General features: G+C 39.3%; 2 protein-coding genes across 2 annotated transcripts in view; both read left to right on the top strand.

Annotated features, from left to right (window-relative positions):
• pef1 (penta-EF-hand domain containing 1) overlaps window positions 1-8,609 on the top strand; it is a 9,459-nt gene extending 850 nt beyond the window's left edge. Inside the window, exons 2-5 of the mRNA XM_020528627.2 lie at window positions 1,262-1,667; window positions 3,076-3,231; window positions 6,410-6,553; window positions 7,791-8,609. Coding sequence (XP_020384216.2) covers window positions 1,262-1,667; window positions 3,076-3,231; window positions 6,410-6,553; window positions 7,791-8,020 — 936 coding nt within the window. The 3' untranslated portion in view covers window positions 8,021-8,609. The remainder of the gene's footprint in view (window positions 1-1,261; window positions 1,668-3,075; window positions 3,232-6,409; window positions 6,554-7,790) is intronic.
• LOC109928582 (F-box only protein 39) overlaps window positions 1-20,876 on the top strand; it is a 115,348-nt gene that overhangs the window by 30,348 nt on the left and 64,124 nt on the right. The window lies entirely within an intron of this gene.

Raw genomic sequence — 20,876 nt, 5'->3', positions numbered from 1 at the left:
CTTTTTTTTACAAGCATAAGTGAAACAAGTTATAACCTCTACGGAATATCTTAAATTGGTTCCCAATGCAGCTAGTGGCATACTGAGAATTGTTCTGCAAGTGCTGTCCAATCAGATCTAACAGCAAATGATTTGACTTATGCTTTGCATGTATGTGTGGGCTGGTTGAATATGGTCTGTACTGTGCCTATTATAAATAGCCGAAGGAACATGCCGATGATTAGGATGTATGGTCTATGTAATGGCATGACACTGGCACTGAAATTCATACACACTGTTATTCAATTGTCTGGTATTCAGTTTGTCATCTTTTTGATCTGGTGGAAGATTGCTGTTAGTGGAAAATATCACGCAATCACTGCAATATTAAATGGCAAGTTTAACATGTTCAAAGTTTAGAATATTTTGCCTTTCCAGGTTAATTTGAGTTATTTTTCGTATTGCCAAACTAATCAAAAAATGAAACATGCTGTAATGACCTGTTCAGAAGCAGGTCCCTTGCTTCATGGTTTTGCGCTTTCCTCTTTAGTTGTTCATAGGGACTTCCTATTTTCAACTTCAGTGATCAATATGTCTAGGGACAAGAATACATGAGCTGATTTCCCATTGCCTTTCTTATGTGAGCTTGAAGGAAACAAATCCTCTTCCCATAGGATCCTCCTTCATGTGAAAGCAACTTGTTGTTCAAGGTTCCAGCTCTTCTGCCATCACTGCCAAAAGTTATCTGGTTCTACCAATGGCCATGATTTGTAATCCTAAGCAAGGGACCGTTATAAGGGGCTGGGGTTATTCGTAAAAAGACAAGGACCACCCACTCTGGTCTCGTGGTCCTATTACCCTGAAATGTAGCGTATTCCCTTTTGAAAGGTGTTGTGGTTCAGAATGCAATGTATTAAAATATTTTAAACCACTTGGGGAATGGTGCATCAGTTACATGGTTATCAACAGGGTGTAAATGCCTGCTAAGAGAAAAACAAATGAGATTTTGACTTTATTGTCATCGTAACTCTTCCAGCCAGTCACGATGATATTTCATTTTACACCATCCCTCCTTCACTTCTTTATCCCTTTCCCAATCATTATCTGAGATTTCCCTCCAGCTACATGATTTCTTTTGACATGTGTTCTGCTAAAACATTGGGTGTTAATTTCCTTTCATAATGTATGCTGTTCATACATTGAGAGGTGTAAATATACATTAGCAAATTTTGCTGCTGTTTTTGCATGAATGGTGTTGTAAAATTTGCCTTTTATCTTGCAGAACTATCCTGGGTCATCAGGGCCTGCACCAGGAGCTCCACCGGGCAGCTACTTCTCAAGTCAACACCAGGCTGGAGGTCAATATGGCCCCCATTCTGGCCAGTATGGGGGTCCACCGCCAGGTAGTCCTTATGGAGGGCCACAACCGAGCGCACCGTACGGAACATCAGCAGGTGGGCAATATGGAAACCAAGCACCAGGTGCACCATATGGAGCTCCACCACCAGGAGGGCACTTTGGAGCCCCTGCACAAGGAGGCCAGTATGGACCTTCAGCTCCCGGAGCCCCATATGGAAGTGCATGTTCAGCAGGATATTGTGGAGGGCCAGCACCAGGTGGTCCATATGGAGGACACCCATATGGAATTCCACAGCAAAGGCAATATGGATCAGGTGCTTCTTTGGCTGGTAACTATCTGATGCAGTAAACTGAGATGTTTCTTGAGGAAAATCTGAAGTGGCTGCACTAATATTAATGACCTGACAAAGAAATTCCAATTTTCTCCATGGGCATTTGCATGCCCATGTAATCTTTCTGGAGGTCAAATGATAAAACTGTCATATAACTTATTCTCCAAATTATGAAATATGTAAGCTGACTGGTTTTGGGAAAAGGAAATGCTGTTTATTTCTCTCTGTTCCATCCCATGGATCAGACTGGCTGAGACTCACAACTTGTCCTAATTTCTGTGCTGGTCTGTTAGACTCAAATGTCAGGGACTCAAAACCATGAATAGCAGTGTTGTAACTACAAGCGTACGAACATTGGAACTTGAGAAGAAACCACCTCGGGTTCTAATGTACCAATTAAGAATCAGTGACAATGTTGTAACTTGATCGTAAAGTCTCTTTTTACCTTTGTGTTTGCATAATAGCAACGTCTGTTGCACAGTAAATGCATCATTCTGCACTAATGGGAGCTTAGTAAATGCAAACTTGAAGTTATATTACAAAACTTAGCTCAGAAAGACCTTTTTTACAGTTAATTTGGTCTGAAATAGCAGCTGGCCTTTAGTATATTTTGAGGTGCGGCAGTTAGCAATTTTTTTGGGGGTTTGGAAATTATGATGCTCTAGAATGCTGTGAATATGGTGAAATGGGATAATTTTAATGAATGTGCAGGCCCTGAGCCAACAGCAGGTTTCCCTGGAGTCAGGTAGCTTCAGATTGGCTGCCAGTACAGTCAGAAATTGCCCTTCTCGGGCATCTGAAACTGTTGGAATGTATAGGACATTTCTGATGTCAGTGATGTCATTGGAGTAATTTGTAGAACTCTGAGGTAACGTTTCATAAAACAATATTCTTTTAAAAATATGCTTTTAATGAAGTAGCTGTATCCAAATTAAAAAGGTTCAAATTTACTTCTGTCATTTAATTTTGTGCGTTAAAAACCAAACAATTTTGCCCTGAGATTTTTGCATTGCTTGGTTGTATCGTTGATTTTGCTGGATCTTTATTTTACTATCTGTATTTTGACAAAGAATAAGGCAAGTTATGATAAACACGTGAGGCCTGGTAATGTTAGATAAAAAAATTAAAAGGAGCAAATCTGCCATTGGGTTTATCTTGTGAAAATATTATCTATTGTAATGTTTCCATTTTACAGCATTATTTTGAAAGTTTTACGATATTTTTCTTAAGATGTCTTCTGTTGTGTGCAAGTGTTGGATTATCTTTGTGATAATATGGTTTTCAATTAAGTTGAAAGTGAGAGCCTTTTATCGTGCTTCACCCTAATCTTCTGCTCATTCCTATTATTTGCAAAGTACCCTACTCTGTTTCCCGCTTAACACAATATTGACTTGCTGTTGTACAGGTGATGTTCCGGCAGGCATAGATCCTGAAGCCTTCTCTTGGTTCCAGTCGGTGGATGCAGATCGAAGTGGCTATGTCTCCCTGAAGGAACTCAAGCAGGCCCTTGTCAACAGCAACTGGTCGACGTTTAACGATGACACCTGCTACATGTTGCTTAGTAAGATTGAAATCTAATTTTTAAAATATTTATTTAAAACTATTGAACAGTGCAGTGACATTCTGCAGACTAGCGCCATTTGATTGGGGACAGGGTGGAGGGAAGTGAGGAAAGCTGAACATCTGCCAATGTCACTATGTATTACCAATGGAAAAGATCTTAACATCTTAGCAACATCCATTTCAACAGACCTGAGGTTTCTAGCTCTCAACGTCTGGAATCATGTCACAAGTCTGTTTTCTTGATGTACCAAAGTGCACCATTGGTATATCTTGGGACCAATTTCAATTTACCGGAATGTATATGCAATGTACAATTGCATCTGGGTGTAGTATTTTCTTTAGTTATGGGTGTTAAAATAGAAATGGTATTTAATCAAGAAGGGGAAATATTTCCACTGAGGGCAGAGAACACTAATGTCACTAGTTCATATATACACTTAAGTTGTGATAAATTTAACAACATGGTAAAAATTCTGTCCAAACCAGCGAAACAAGAATCCGTTAATTAAAAACTTTCTGGGGTCTGAAATTTTACCAGCGATTTGACTTAATAGAAGGAATTAAAACTGGGAGGCCTGGTTTTAGAAATCAACTAAATGAAGTATTTTTACTGAAACTGCACAAAATTAGTTGTTGCTGTCGCAACTTAACAGTAGTGATGATCTTTGTAACAGTTCTCTGATAACTTTACCAATTTGTTTAAAGCTAGCAGTCTCAGTTAAGTTATCAATGTCCTCCATTTGAACAGAAATATCAAATATTGCCCACATAAAATGAAATTGTTAATTTCAGTAGTCTGTGACGATCAAGGGTGTTGTTCCATCTGACTAAGTTCTAACTTAATCAAAATGAAAGGATACTTTCAGCATTTATTTAATGATAATATGTCATTTGACCAGAATGTGTACATCTTGGTTTGGTCAGTCATAACTGCCTTCCCCTGCGTGGCAACTACATATAATTGGTACTTATCTTTGTAAAATGTAGTGTATTACTGCTGCTAATTGGGATAATTTATTGGTTCAATTAAACCAGGTTTTAATTTTGCTCTCTTTTACTAAATTATGGATAATAGGGCCTGTTTCTGAAACAGTGGTGAAAGTGACATCTGGTCCAAATTTGAGGCTATTTAAAAAGGTTAAGCTTTATTTTTGAAAGTGCTATAAGTGGCAAACACGCAAGCCATTTTTGTGCATAACTTAATCATTTCCCATTTGCTATCTTGCATTTTCAAAATTTTTAGTGACTGGATTTTTCAGTTTAGTGTTGAATAAGTTTTAAATAAGGCAAGAAAATTATATCCCTTTGAAAGTTGAACTGAAAGTAGAAAGTGTATTTTAATTTTTAATCAAACATTTTCTTTTTGATAAGTTTCCAAAATAATGCAGAGTGCTGCTGATCACTTAAGTATAGAGATTATTGCTGAAAAATACACTTTTTTCATAGCTTTCTGCCTCTCACTCATTGGGGCAATTTTCAAGGAATACCAAAGTAAAGGGGAATGTATACTAACATGAGAAGACAGTGCTGATCAGTTGGTTGACAAGTCGACTCTGAGTAGTAGAGGTTCGGCATGGGGAGTAATGTGCCGTTGAATGATGACTGAAAGTCAACTACCAAGCTTTGTTTACATTATAAGCTGGCAGATTAACTTTGATTGCTCAAGAGCTTTCCCTGAGAAATGAACCAGAAGATGCTGTCACCTGTTTTATTGAGTTGAAACGTTGTACATGTTCTTTCTGTCTAAATGACAAGGCCCTGTGTATTAACTTATGAAGCTTCCACTTCATGGAAGTGCATGACACTTTGCACGCAACTGACGATTGTAGATTGGGTGAGACTGTAATTCTTTGTGCACTTAAGATTATTCAGAAAATGCTGTCCAATTGCAGAATTACATCTAATGTTGGTTACTGTATCTTTGCAAACGCAGGCTGGTTGCATATTGTCAAACCTTGTTTGTTGCGAACAGCAGGAGATATGCTATTTGATATGTGTCAGTATTTGGAAAATGCATCCTACACACATGCTGTCACTATGTAGAAGCAACACGAGTGGTATTCACTAATAACAGGAAGCTTCCATCAAGCTAAAAAGACATTCTGCCTATCATACAAATGAATAATGAAGAATGTGATTTTCTGTGATGCTAGGTCTATAGGCGGCATGCTGCGGAGACTGGCAGATCATATCACATATTGCATTCTATTCTCTTTCTGCAACAAGCAAAGTACTGATTAACTGTACCCAACCTGACAGCCCTTGCAAAGCTCCCAAGTAGTATTGAACATTGATTCTGTGATTGGACAACAATTTCAAATAATCCTGAGTGTGCAAAGAATTACACTGACAACCAATATAGGATTGTCAATTGGGCTTGTAACATGGCACACTAGCATATACTGTTTAAAATTTAAACAAATTTTGGCAATGAACTGTGAATCAGTATAAATTAATGCATTCTCAGTGGAAATACCTGTATAAATCAGTGTCTATTTTCCAACCTATCAGCATTCTCCTCTCATAAAATATGATAGCTGTTTTCCTTCTACTATAGTATTTCATGCATATTGTTCTGATGAGTGCAAGAGAAAAGTTGTGACAAAATACGTCTGTCTTCTGCTATATTCAAGCTCTTGCTACCAGAATTTGTATGCAGTATTAAACCTGTTATTCATTTTAGTAAATCACAATTATCATTTAGGGTAAGCATCTTTATTTAAAAATAAAAATTAGGCTATCTCTTTTAAACTAGGAACACCATAAGGGCAGGTGGCTGACCTGTTCTAGGCTACCACTGTTGCTGCACTGCATTAGTAGCAGGTGGTTTGCAACTCCATTTTGATGGAGTTCTGTTCCCCCAAAACCACCTCAAATGTTTTTTCTTTTGCTTTTCTTCTTTCATGAGATGTGGGTTTTGCTGGCAAGGGCAGCATTTGATAGCCATTCCTAATTGCCCTTGAATTGAATCCTTTGCTAAGCCATTTTGGAGGGCAGCTGGGAGCCACATTGCTCTGGATCTGGAGTCACATGTTGGCTAGACTGGGTCAAGGCAACAGATTTCCTTCTACAAAAGGCATGTTCATTAGAAAGTAGTTTTATTTTTCTCTGATTCAGCTGTTGAGCTTGTTTATGTGGTCAGTGATTTAAAGCAATTTTACCCTTCATTCTTCCAGACATGTTTGACAAAAACAAAATGGGAAAAATCGATCTGTATGGGTTTTCCGCACTCTGGGGATTTCTTAAGCAGTGGCGCAACATGTTTCAGCAGTTTGATCGGGATCGATCAGGGACCATAAACTCTCAGGAGCTACAACAAGGTGAGTCTTAAGAGTCTCTGTTTGCTGTTAACTCTAGTGATGTAGGCGTGAGTCGTAAAGATTGACCTTTGGCCTGAATTGTACTGAATTCATGAAATGAGAATAGAAGAGAATACGTGAAACTTCAAGAAGTGCATTTTGTTTACCTGTTTAGTTGAGGGATAGGCTATGATTACAACAGTTCTGCACTATCTTGGTTGACGAGGTACTTTGTGAAAACATGGTAGGATCCATATTTTTTAATAACCTGTTCAGAGATGTTATTGCACACTTCTGGAGCACATGGGACTTGAACCCAGATCTCCTGGCTGAGTGGAAAGATACTACCACTATGCCACAACAGTGGGTTGTGGATTGTCAGAAATAGTTGATCGACTCAGCTCAAGTGATAGCACTCTATCTTGAGTCTGGGTTCAAGTCTTGCAAAAAGACAAGCACATATCTAGACTGGTTCTGCAATGCATAACTGAGATATCAATTTTTCAGAGGAGGTGCTAAACTGAAGCCTGGTCTGTCTGATCAGATATACAGGTAGCTCTCCTATAACGTGACAGTTGCGTTCTTGTGTGACCTTGCACTATGGAAAATTGCTTTACCTGTACAGCAGAAAGTTCATGTTATCCAAATAGCGTCCACTATTCCTCAATCACGTTACAGCCAATTCAAGTTAACGAAACACAGAACTACTGTATGTAAAATATTCCATGACAAAATTTGGGGAAAAAAAACCTGGGGCATCTCCAGAACATCTGGCTAACATTTCCTCTTGAGTGCCATCATTAAAACAGATTATCTGGACATTCATTTTGTGGTTTTTCTGTGGAAATGGACTTCCCAAATAATCTCAGTTTCTGTACTTCAACAACAATTGACGGATTGGAAAACCCTTTAGGATGTCTTTTGGATTTGATAATGTCTTAGTTCTTCTATTGGTGTAAATAATGATTAGACAAGATAGAAATGTTCTGAAAGATGCTACTTATTGAACAATTGAGGTTTATTAAAATTGGTACAAATTTTAAAATCAATTTAACAATTGACTGTTAATTCACAAATTTATTTAATATTTGTATGTGACCGTCTCTAATTTGTTTTCCGTGAAGTAGTTTGTTTCTGTAATTTTCATTTACAACATAATTCATAATTTAATTTTAGTTGAATGTTCAAATTATTCTGTACTAGAAAATTTTACATTTTGTCTAGTGCGGCTTATAATGAGTTTTGTTCTGTTTTGCAGCTCTCACTCAGATGGGTTACAATTTAAGCCCACAGTTTGTCCAGTTCCTGACAGCTCGATATGCACAAAAAACAGCTCAGTCCTCCATTCAGCTGGACAGTTTCATCCAGATTTGCACGCAATTGCAGAGCACAACTGATGCTTTTAAAGAGAGAGACACCAACCGTTCTGGAAATGTGCGCATCAGTTATGAAGACTTCCTAACTCTTGCAATATCACGCATGCTATGATCTGTTGTGGTTACAGAAAACGAAATAAGTTAGAAGATCTAGATTGAGTCTCCATTCACATATTGTGGTCAGCTAAATGGAATAAAATTAGAACTCTAATTTAATACGATTAATGCAAATGAAGGGAGCAATTTGAAATGGATGACAGCGTTATCACATCTCTTGTACCACAAGTTATCGACTAATACTGTAGTTTCACTGCACTGTTTATAGCACTATTCAGTAAAGTAATGCATTTTCATGTAACAGGAACTTTCATTGCTTGAAGTCTCTTATAGAATGTGCATACTTTCCAATCTGGTTTATGGAAATCTTGAAATTATGTTAGAATTGAAACCTGCTCCTGCTAAACAAAGTGGCTTCAGTGTAAGAGTGGCCCAATATGGCATATTCCAAATATAGAACCTGTGATTTAAAACGGGTGTCATTCCATCAAAACTTGGTTATAAAATTTTGTATAGAGCAGCCTGACAGATATGTAATAGATTATACTTAATCCTCTTGATTTTTAGCCATTTATGTCTCCGAAAAAATAAAAGATCAGTGGCATGCAGTTCATGCATTATTACATAGGAATTGTGAACCTTAATGAAACAATTTTTGTAGACTTTGTGGGCCTTTTGAAAAGTTGAATTAGATTCTGTTTCAACTATCTTCTATTCAGGAGAACCTGTTTTGATTAAAAGCTAGCGCTGAATTTGTTCAAACTGCTAAACTGGACAAGTTGATAAAATCTTTTTTGAACTGCAGTGACCATTTCTCCTGCAGCAGCATATAAAGAAACATCAACCCATACTTGGGAATGGGACTATAAATTCTGTAGTTCCCAGCTAAAAATAAGGAAATGTGCTATGAATTTAATTCATTCATATTCACATGGAAAAATATTAGTAAGTAAAATGATTCAACAATGTCAGCAATTTAATCTGGAGCTTGTCAGCATCTACAACATTGTCATAATCCCAGTGGAATTGTTATTGGTCACAGATATCTGTTTTCTTTAGCTGTACATTAACGATATCCTTCTAACATATTTGTACACAATATTTTAATCCAGTGCATTTAAGTTTGTGCTTTTCTGTAATATTTGCATACATGATTATTTTTGCTCATGATGAATAGGGTGATTGACAAGGCTAGCATTTATTAGTCATTCCTAATTGCACTGAATAAGGTAATGGTGAAAGTGCTGCAGTTTGAAGTAGGTACTCCCACATTGCTGTTAGGGAGCTTTAGGCATTTGAAGCTTTGACAGCAATTCAATATAATTCCACGTTTCAATTGTGTGATTGATTGGGTTTGTGCAGTCAGCTAAATTTTTGAAACTGACATATGAGGTACAGCTAGAAAGAAATTAAAACTTCCACAAATTGCTTAAAATTCTACTTTATTGGTAAACTTAATGAACATGTGGTTTCATTTGTTTCTAAATTTGCAGCATTTTAAAGTAAAATCATGTTAAAAATGTGTAGAATCACCCAAGAAGGAAAGGTAGGTGAATATTGCAGATTTCTTTGTGGCTTCTGACTGCTCAGTGCATTTGCTGCTCTTTGTTTTCTATTTCAGGCAACTACTGTATACTTTATTGCTCCTATTTCATGTTGCCTTTAGTTTTCATAGTCCAAAAATTCTTTCCTAATCAAAATCATTAATCTTAGTTACAATTAGAGGCTAAATAACATTCCTTCACCTTAACAGGGTGACCAGAGCTGTGCACAGTGCTCAAGAATAGGCCTCACCACTGTCTTGTACAAACTCAACATGATGTCCCTACTCCTATACTCAAAAGTCTGAGCAATGAAGGCAAGCATGCTAAACGACTTCTTAACCACCCTGTTTACCAGTGACGCAAGTTTCAAAGAGTTATATATCTGAACCCCTAGGTCTCTGTTCTGCAACTCTACCCAGGGCTTCACCATTAATTGTATAAGTCTTGCCTTTGTTCGTTTTACCAAAATGTAATACCCTGCATTTATCCAGATTGAGCTCCATCTGCCACTCCTCAATTCATTGACTAATTGATCAAGATCTCTTTGTAATCTTAGATAACCTTCTTCACTGCCCACTATACCACCAATTTTGGTGTCATCCACAAACCTACTAACCATACCTCATACATGTTTATATAATGACAAACAAATGTGGAGCCAGTACTGATCCCTGTGGAGCATTGCTGGTCACTGGCCTCCAGTCTGGAAAAACAACATTTTACTACCACCATTTTCTGACTATAAAGTCAATTTTGTACCCAATTGGCAAGCTCACCCTGAATCCAATGTGATCTCACTTTAATAATTAGTCTATCATGTGGAACCTTATTAAAGGTTTTACTAAAGTCCAAGTAAGCAACATCTACCCCTCTTCCCTCATCAATCTTTCTGGTTACTTCCTCAAAAAACTCCAGTTTGTGAGACACCATTTCCCTTCACCATGCTGACCATCCCTAATGATTTCTTGCCTCAGCAAATGCATTTTAATCATAACTTTCAGAATCCCCTCCAACAGCTTACCGACCACTGATATAGACCTGTGAGTCTGACAGTTCCCAGGCTTCTTACAGCCTTTCTTAAATAAAGGCACAACATTAGCCACCCTCCAGTCCTCTGGCACTTTACCTGTGGTTATAGATGATACAAAATTTTCTTCTAGGCATCCTGAAATTTCCTCCTTAACTTCCCACAATGTCCTGGGATACACTCAATCAGGTCCTGCAGATTTATCTACCTTTATATTTTCAAAGACCTCTAGCATTTCCTGTTATGTAATGTGAGCTGTTTTCAAAACATCAGTTTTTATTTCCCTGAGTTCTCTAGCCCCCATTTCTTTCTCCACAGTAAAAACTGACACAAGATGTAAACATAATATCTCTCCTGTCTCCTGTGTTTCAACACACAAATGACCTTGTTGATCTTAAAGGGGCCCTACTCTCTATGTAGTTGCTGTTTTGTTCTTAATGTACTTGTAGAATCTCTTTGGATTAACTTTAACCTTATCTGCCAAGGCTGCTTCATATTGCCTCTTTGCCCTCCTGATTTCCCTCTTAAGAATACTCCTACACTCTTCAAGAGATTTATTTATCCCAGTTGTCTTTATCTCGTATATGATTTTTAAAAAGTTCTTGTTTAGAGCCTCCATATCTTTATTCATCATGGTTTGCTAATCTTACCAGCCTTACCTTTCACTCTAACAGGAACATAATGCCTCTGACCTCTCATTATCACACTTTTGAAAACCTCCCACTTGTCTCCCTTTACCTGTGAACAGTCTACTCCCATCAACTTTTGAAAGTTCTTATCAGGTCATTAAAATTTGCCTTACTGCAATTAAGAACTTTAAATGTTATGGAAGGCTTATTCTTTTACATAACTATTTTAAAAATAATAGAATTTTGATCACTAATCCCAAAGTGTTCTCCTACTAACACTTCAGTCACTTGCCCTGCCTTAGTTCCCAAGAGGTCAAGTTTGCTCCTTCTACGGTAGGAACATTTACATTTTGATTTAAAAAAAAAAAAAAAAAAAAAAATTCTTAAACACATTTAACAAATTCCCCACTATCCAAACCTTTAACACTATGGCAGTCCCAGTCAATGTTTGGCAAATTAAAATCCCCAACTATTATAACCCTAATATTCTTACATATATCCCAGATCTCTCTGCATGTTTACTTCTCAATTTCTCTCTGACTACTGGGGGCCTATAGTACAATTCCATCAATGTGATCATTCCTTTTTTATTTCTAATTTCAACCCATATATTTCACTGGACGATCCCTCAGAAATGTTCTCAATAATTACAGCAGTAAAGTTTTCGTCAGTTGAAAACACCACTCCCCCTCTTGTCTCCCTTTATATCCTTGTTATAGCATCTAAAACCAGAATATTGAGCTGCCAGTCCTATCCTTTCCTCAGCCAAGTTTCTGTAATAGCAACGAGGTCCCAGTCCCATGTTCTGTTACACACCCTGGGTTCATTAACCTCACTTATAAAACCCCTTGCATTGAAATAAATGCAGTTTAATTCTTCTGAGTTACCTTGTTCTCTGACTTGCTCTTTTCTGATTCAGAACAATCCTCATCTGTCTTTCTATTTGACCGCTACTGAGGAGCCCCCTCTAATAGTTTACGGGCTCTCAAAATAGAAGTAGCAAATCTCACCAGGATATTAGTCCCTTTCCAGTTCAAGTGAAACCTATCCCTTTTGAACAGGTCTAAACTTGCTTGCACTTGCAACATCGATTATTCTTAATTTGAGCTGTGTATTTTTTTCCCTGTTTCTCTAACCCCAAAATGCACGGTACTTGTGGACTGACAACAGCAAGTTATGAGTACAGTAACAAACTGGTATATTAAGGAATCGTTGGATTTTTAAACATTGTGGTTTACACCTGGAGAATGTGATCGAATAAAGAAAAATGTATCTTTGTAGGAATGTTTCCCAAGGAAAAGTGGATGCAAAAGAGAATTTGTGTTTTGTGAGTGGATATTGCAACACAAATGTTTGGCAATAGCTTGTGTCTCTGTTTGGGAGTGCCATCTTCATTCTTACTAGTTTTCAAGATCTTCTCAAAAGGTGGTGCATTGTGGAAAATTGAAGCACTTCTAGAGCATTTTGAGAAAGTAAGGGAAGGGCTTCCAGATTCCTAGATTTAGACAATGGACCCTTCGTTTTGGCCTTGGCCCAGATATGAACAAAAGAGAATTCTAGTAGTGAGATGAGATTAATTGTTCATGACTTCAAGGCATCATTGCATTGAGGGTGACATCAAGGAAGCTAAGTGATGGGGTTGGGGGAGGGAATCTCTGCTAGCTGGAGTTATAATTGACAATAAAGCATTGTAGTTAACAGACCTAGAGCATTGCAGCAGCAGTTCCTCAGGGCAATGTTGTAGGCCCAGTCATCTTAAACTGGTTCATCTTGAAGAGGGTCAATATTAACCAAAAGTGTAACTGGACCAGTCACACAAGGCAGAGGATGGAAATTCTGTGACAAGAAACAAACCTGACTTCCCAAAGCTTTCCCACTATCTCCAAGTTACATTTGAGGATAGCGATGGAATACATTGTGTTTACTTGGATGAATCTTAAGAACCTCAGCACCATTTGTTCACCTGACTGGTACTCAACCCATCATCTTAACCATTTGCTGATCTGTGGTGTCAGCAGTTCAGACTATCTATAAGATACAGTGCTGCAACTTGCCAAGCCTCCTCTGACAGCACCTTTCAAACCCATGCTCTGTGTCTCCCCACATGGAAGGGCAGAAGGCACAAAGGAAGACCAACATCTCCAAGTTAACTTCCCAGCCACGCACTATCGTGATCTGAAATTAAGTTGTCATTCCTTAATTGTGGCTGAGGAATCCAGGAATTCCTGACTTTACCACTTAGTTGTTCACACGGAGACAGTTCTTCATCACCTTCTTAAGGAAAGTTGAAATTAGGTAATAATTTCTGATCTGGCCAGAAATGTCTACATTCTGTGATTTAACTGGAAAGTGAAAATTGAAAGTGTGCCCACCAACGGTGGGGCAAAGAAAATTTGGGGTGCAAAAGGCTTGGATTGGGGAATGTTAGAATTCATAGACAATCGCAGGCCTGGCTGAGGCCATGGAAAAAATTTCACACAACAAGAATGCTTTAGATTTCAAGTGTTGCTGCACCAGAGCCCAGTAGATCAGTGAGTATGGGCTATCTATGGACAGTAGCAGGTTGGATGAGCTCAAATTTGCACAGTTTGGTAGGCAAGCACTGGAATAGAATCCCTACAGTGTGGAAACAGACTCTTTGGCCCAACAAGTCCACACTGACCCTCAGAGCATCCCACCCAGACCCATCCCCCCAAAACACATCTAATCTACACATCTCTGGGCAACTTAGCATAGCCAGTCCACCTAGCCTGCACATGTTTGGACTGTGGGAGGAAACTAGGACATCTGGAAGAAACACACGCAGACACAGGGAGAATGTGCAAACTCCACACAGATAGTCACCTGAGGGTGGACTTGAACCCAGATCCCTGTCACTGTGAGGCAACAGTGCTAACCACTGAGCCACCATGCTGCCCTAGTCAAATAAAGGTAGCAAGGAGTGATATTAACAGAGATAAAAATCGGTAGTATAGGTGACAGAAGATACGAAGTCAAAGCTGAACTTGGGGGCAAATACCGAGTTCTTGATCAGCATCAGGCAAAGTCCAGAGAGGGAATGAAGGCAATAAATATAGAATGGAGTGTTTGGCAGAGCTGAAGATGGTGGCTTCAGTCATCCCAATGTTTAATTGGAAGAAGTTTCTGCTTATCCAATACAAAATATCAGACAAGCAGCACAACAAATTAACGCAGTGAGGGTGTTGCCTGTGAAATATTCTATACAGAGACTTTGGCCAGCTTATTACTCGTAAGGCCAGCTGCTGTTACTAAACAAGACAAAGGACTGCGGTTCACAATTAGTTTTATTAAAATGCTCCCAAGTTAAAAAAAACTTACACAAATTAACTTTTCCCAAACTAGGCTGACTGCCAGAAAAACACATGTACTACCCACTCTGGTGAATTGATTGGACTGCTGGATCCAATTCACTGAGCTCATCGACAGGGTATTCTGGGCCCAAAGGTGGGTTTTAGTGCAGAATCTTCACCAGCCAAGTCTTTGCTGTGGGAATGGCCGCCAGGTGTCTCTTCTTAACCCCTCTCCCCTACCTTTGTTAGCCCTTATGGAATATTTTCTGACTTCAGCCAATGGGGGTCATAGGGCAGGGGTTGCAGCGCCCAGTGAGCTTAGGCCAGGTCATCCTGGGTGTACCAAGATATGATTAATCCATGGTGTCAAGGGGTTTGGCCGAAACTAGGGATTACACAAACATAATGTCGCTCCCTGTTAGTTTGACCGAGTGCTTCATCATGGGTTTTGAGCACTTCTGTTCAATATGCAAGATGGATCTGGGCTGGTCCTTTTTTGCCTTTGACCTGTGGTAACCTTGGCCTCTTTGCATTCCATCTGGCCTTGCTTGCAGAAACCATTTGGCCAATTCTATGTCGGGCTTAGTTGTTTAGGCTGATGGCCACTTGGCCACAGGGGTTTGAGAGACGGTGGTGAGATAGTATTAGGATCATTGTTATGAATAGAAACAAATCTGCTATTCCATTTTTAGCTGATGTTGCTGAGTGGCAGTGTGTAGATGAATTGAAACCATCTCTGGATAGAATACTGCTACAACCTTGGAAACAACCTGAAAAAATGCTAATTACTTATTCCATTTTAATAAAGTTGCGAACCAATTTGGTTACTTTCTCCTATACTTCACATATCTTGATCTGCTCCAATAGTTTTCTGAGTAATTCTTATCAAAGGTTTTCAGAAAGTCCATGTTCTCCTCATTCACTATGTCTCGCCTCTTTTCAAAAGTTTTACAGGTTTGTCCTTTATGAAATGCATATTGATTGTAATTACTTTCTCTGCATCCAGGTCATTCATTAAACTATCTTTTCTACCAAATAGCACTTGATGTATAGAAAGAAATTTTAATCTTTTTGGAAATCATGAGTGAAAAAAGATGAAAAGAAATGCCAATCCAAAAGCCTTTTTAAATTGTTCTGTCATTTATTAGTTCTCTGAGCATTGAATACAGAACAATGATTCATAGAAAATCATGCATATTACATGCACTATAAATTTTATTTATTACAGTTCCAAAACAATGCAGAAAGTTATGAATATAATGAAAGTTGATGTACAAAGTCAGTCATTGCCTCTTATGCTTAAAAATTTACCTGCAAAATTAGATATTGTTACTCCAACAGAGTTATTAATAACTCGTTGCCTATCACCTTATTGTAGCAATCAGGGCATTTATGTTAATATAACCACGTACTCATTACTTTAAAAATTGGATTTACTGTATGTGCTAATTAACCTCAATCAACTTCCTAACAGACTATGCTCTGTAAAAAAATTTTATATTCATAATATTCCAGGTCTGGTATGTCTGAAAAGCCATTATTGAAGAAGTTTTTAATTAATTTAACAGCACAGAAGTGATTTTAGATTAACCATCCAATGGAGATTATCTGAGAGGGTAAAACCTTTACACATGCTGCTATTTTAGCACAGATAAGAAACGTTTAAAACAAATGCAGAATTTTGCTATGTCATAGAAGATCATAACTGTAACTTCTGCCTCCTTGATGCACCTGGAAATGAAAGCAAGTTTCTTTCAACACAACATAGGAGCAAATTACTGCAGATGCTGGAATCTGTACTGAAACAACAAATGCTGGAGATCACAGCAGGTCAGACAGCATCGGTGGAGAGACAGCAAGCTAGCCTTTCGAGTCTAGATGTCTCTTCATTAGTGCTGGGATGAAGAATCATCTAAACTCCAAACATTATCTTCCTTTCTCTCCATGGATGCTGTCTGACTAACAGGTTTCTTCCAATTCTGCAATAAATGAACAAAACACAGAATGCCAAATCCATTGTGGCTGCCTGTGTACAAATGTTCAACAGCACTAAAATGAAAGAAATTGCATTTAGGTAAGGCTCTATAAGACCACCGAATGTTCTGTTGTGATTACAGCTAATGGGGTACATAGCTGAGCGTGTATTTGTAATACTATTTCGATAGATAACAACATACCAGGAAAATTAGGGTTTTTCTGTACAAGTGCAAATGCACTTTTAATGGTGCTAATAGTTATAACTTACTGCTAATCCATATCTCAATGCATAAAAATTAAATTTTATACGTATGGATTGTCATTCCTTCACATTTTAATCATTATTGGAGGCTTTGAAAAATTAAACAAATGTAAGTTTCTTCTTTAATTTCTAAAATTTCTTTTTCTTTCTCTTAATGCCATCTGGCTTTCCCTCTCATTATTTCACTTTCTGTACATGATTTGACATTGAATTAACTATTCATGTGTAAACCTCCTTGTTTATCCTCTGTGTGGCTCAAAATCTGATAGGTTGAAGAGACACACTATAGTTTGCCTTGTTCATGCATTTCCAGATCTGTGGAGGGAGCGGTGCTGTTTTTGCTCTCTATTAACTGCATGTCATAGTAAAAAAGCTCAAGGAAAGTCTGAGGCTACACGTGAAGTGAGGGACATTGGTTCCCCATTGACTGCAATATCCAGGTCTTTGCAATCATCAGTTGGTCACTGATGTAGTTTGGAATGTGCTGATTAATTTCAGTTTGCAGGCCAGGGTGTGCATAATGAGGTTGTATTTTCAAACGTTGGGAGGAACAAGAAGGGTGCTGGCAGGATTTGAAAATGATATTCCTGAACGACAGCACTAGATCCCATTCCCTCCAGAAAGCACAATGTGATTTTCAATAAGAGGGTGTGAAGTGGGTAGATTCTGGAATCTGCATCCTTCCAATTAATGGCATGTTAAGCTCATCCTGAAGGTGCATGTAGAGAAGATGTCTTCCACTGTTCAAAAATAAGATATCTCCTATTTAAGACAGAGATGAGGTGAGCTTTTTTCTCACAGCGGGTCACAGGTCTTTGGAATTCTTCCTCAAAAAGCAATGGAAGCAGAATCAGAATATTTTAAAGGTAAGAGTTACATAGATTCTTGGTAAGCAAGGGACTGAAAGGTTATTGAGGTAGGTGAGAATGTGGTTATAACCAGGTCATCCATGATCTTATTAAATGGCACAACAGGCTGAAAGAGCCAAATGGCCTGCTCCTATTCCTAACTCATATGTTGGTAGCGTTCATTGGCCTGTGGGGACAGTTTCAAACATTCAGTTGTCAGGCTTGAGGAGCGTACTGTGTCTCTGACAGGTCGGGGGCAGTTGTTGTACTCACAGCCATAAGTGCCAATGGATATACTGGTCAATTCAGTTCAATTTGGAAGCTTGGCTGCTTGAATAACTGCACCACAGATTGCCGTCACTGGTGCTGATAGGTTTGTATTTCTCAGCGATGACAGGCTGGAGTCCTGACAGGGGCATCAGGCTGCTGGCATCAGAGATTGGCAAAGGGAGCCCAGCCAGTCAGACAAGTGTCAGCTGAGGGAGTGGAAGTAGGAAAAGGATTCACTGACATCAGACCAAGTGGTGAGGAGGAGCTTCAGTAGGTGCATCTTCCCATAGGCTAGAGGAGCACAGAGAGAGCCAGAAAGTTGACAGAGATGCCACACAAGGCCTTGGACATGCCCCTAATGTGTCCACCACTTTCAAATGGCCGAGGTCCGGAGCAGTGGGATGCTGCACCGTCCTGACATTAGGACTTGGTCATTGATGTTCCAGCCCATAACAACCGCCACTGATATCTCAAGAGAGGCATTGGAAACCTTTAGCGTTACCTGTGAATGCCTGCCAATGCCAGCCAGACCCTAATCAGCACCGTTCACTGTGACATGGTATCAATGAGTAGCAAACTCAGATTTCTATGCCCCTCCTTCATCTGTGTGCTCCTCATCAAAAATCCTGTCCTATATAGTGAAGGACTTCCAGAGATACCATTCTTAATCCTGATAAGTAAATAATCCAGGAACAATTTATATGCTTAAAAATTTGAATTTGAACGAAAACACAGATAAAGTTTGTTTGATTAACAATCATTTGGTGTGACCTACACAAACAAGTCTTCTGAAAAGCTTCAGACTTTTTCCTGATTCTATTCACACTTTGAGGCAGGTTAGGTCACGAGGCTTTCACAAAGTGCTCATTTTCTGACAATATCATCAAAAATTGTTACTTACACCCCTCACTAAGTGCATCGTACAATACTTGGAACAATTAATATTCAGCAAGTTGAAATAATTGTCGTTTAAGTTTTGTTCTGCAATTTCAGGTCTGCAGGAAGTTAAACTTTATTAATCTATAATACTTAATCCTGGTAATTTCACAGCTGAAAAGCCACTGAATGGAAATTTCCAATTTTCAGTTCAAGTGTGTTGTTGAGTGAGATTCACAAGGTCCAGTCCATTATATCTCAGAGCAACATTTCCCACACAACCTTCTGCTCTTCACTTCATGAATTATTCAATTGAGCCCTTGGGTTTCTTCCTTGGGATCACGTGGTCAGAGAGGTGAAAACGTTGGTCACTGCCTGGAGCTTCAGGCTTATTTGAAAGACACTGTTTCAGATGCTGAAGGCAGCAAGAAGCCCCTCACATTGTGGCTCAATCATTGTCACCAAGATGCTGGACCAGAGGAGACATGAACTTAAAAGTCTTGGAGGGACAGGGTGGCTTTTTCCTGAGACAGTCACAGGAAGCCACACCATCACATCAAGCCAAATCTACTCTGTGCAGTGTCCCAGGTGAAAGAACGTGCACAGTAGTGTATGAAGAAGGTCAGTTAGAATGATTGGTCTGCCCTCCATAAGGGTAAATCAGGGCTGAACCTTCTCTCTGCTATCTCACACTCGCAGGATTACCACCCAGTCTAGCTCTGTCAATGCATACGCCTCTTACCAAACGCCATGCGTGCAACTCTCATTGAGGATTGGGTATGCTTCAGGTCGACTCAACCTCTCTCACCCACTTCACAATCCCAAACCACTAAAACTTCCTGCCCTCTGTGCTTCCCATTTCACCATCCCAAACCACGAAAGCTTCCTGCCCTCTGTGCTTCCCACTTCACCATCCCAAACCACTAAAACTTCCTGCCCTCTGTACTTCCCAATTCACCATCCCAAACCACTAAAACTTCCTGCCCTCTGTGCTTCCCACTCAATACAGGCACTGTGGCACCTCTTACCGCTCCTGCATCCCCACTGATTCCGCTTCCATCCATTTCCATCCCACTCAATCACTCCCTTTGTCTCATTGAGACTCATGTCTCCGCAGTTCCCTGGGGAGTTGTACCTATAATTCCTGGACTGTTTACAGTTAATCTGTAGGACTAACCGTACCCTAACCTCTGCCAGTAAGGACACAGACCTTCAGATTCCAGCAGAACAAACTGCCTGACTGACCACAGCCAGCCACCTGGACTGGAATGAGATAAAAACCATAAGATCTAGGAGCAGACGTAGGCCATTCAGCCTAGCCCATCGAATCTGCTCCACCATTCTATAAGATCTTGGCTGATCTGATAATCCTCAACACCACCCTCCTGCCTTTTCCCTATGGTCCTCAATTCCCTTACTGATTAAAAACCTCTCAATCTCAGCCCTGAGTACACTTACTGAACCAGCCTCGAAAGTAAAGAATTCCAGATTCACTACTGTCTGGGAGAAGAAATTCCTCCTCATCTCTGTCTTTAATAGTCACTAAGTCTCTTGAGTGTTGTGGTACACTCCCCCCTCAATTGGATGAAGGCACGGACATGGAATCAGTGAATAGTAGCTGCCAGGTGCCTGCTCTGATTTACCAGTTGGGAATTTGTGTTGTCTAGTTCCTTGAGGATAGAAAGGAGAATTGGAAGTATAAATTAGGCGGCTTAGGCATTAATGAGGTGCAAATGCACAATATGTGCCATCTATAAGATGACCTACAGATATTCACCAGGGATCTTTAGACAGCACCTTCCAAACCCATGACCACTTCCAACTAGAAGATTGAGGAAAACAGATACATGGGAACACCACCCCCTTCAAGTTCCCCTCCAAGCTACTCATCATCCTGATTTGGAAATATTTCACTGTCACTGGGTTAACATCCTGGAATTCCCTCCCTCGTGGTATTGTGGGGACTTACCTACAACAAATGGACTGCAGCAGTTCAAAAAGGCAGCTTACTACCACCTTCTCAAGGGGGACCTAGGCACAGCCAATCAGTGCTGACCAACCAGCAAAACCCATGTGCCATGAATGACTTTTTAAAAATCACTGTTCAATGACAAGATTCTGAATTTTACGCTTGAGGACATAACCACAAAAATTATTTTCTCGATGT

The sequence above is a fragment of the Rhincodon typus genome, chromosome 27, assembly GCF_021869965.1.
Source record: "Rhincodon typus isolate 14 chromosome 27, sRhiTyp1.1, whole genome shotgun sequence".
Classification (NCBI taxonomy): Eukaryota; Metazoa; Chordata; class Chondrichthyes; order Orectolobiformes; family Rhincodontidae; genus Rhincodon; species Rhincodon typus.
This window is presented reverse-complemented; position numbering and strand designations above follow the sequence as displayed.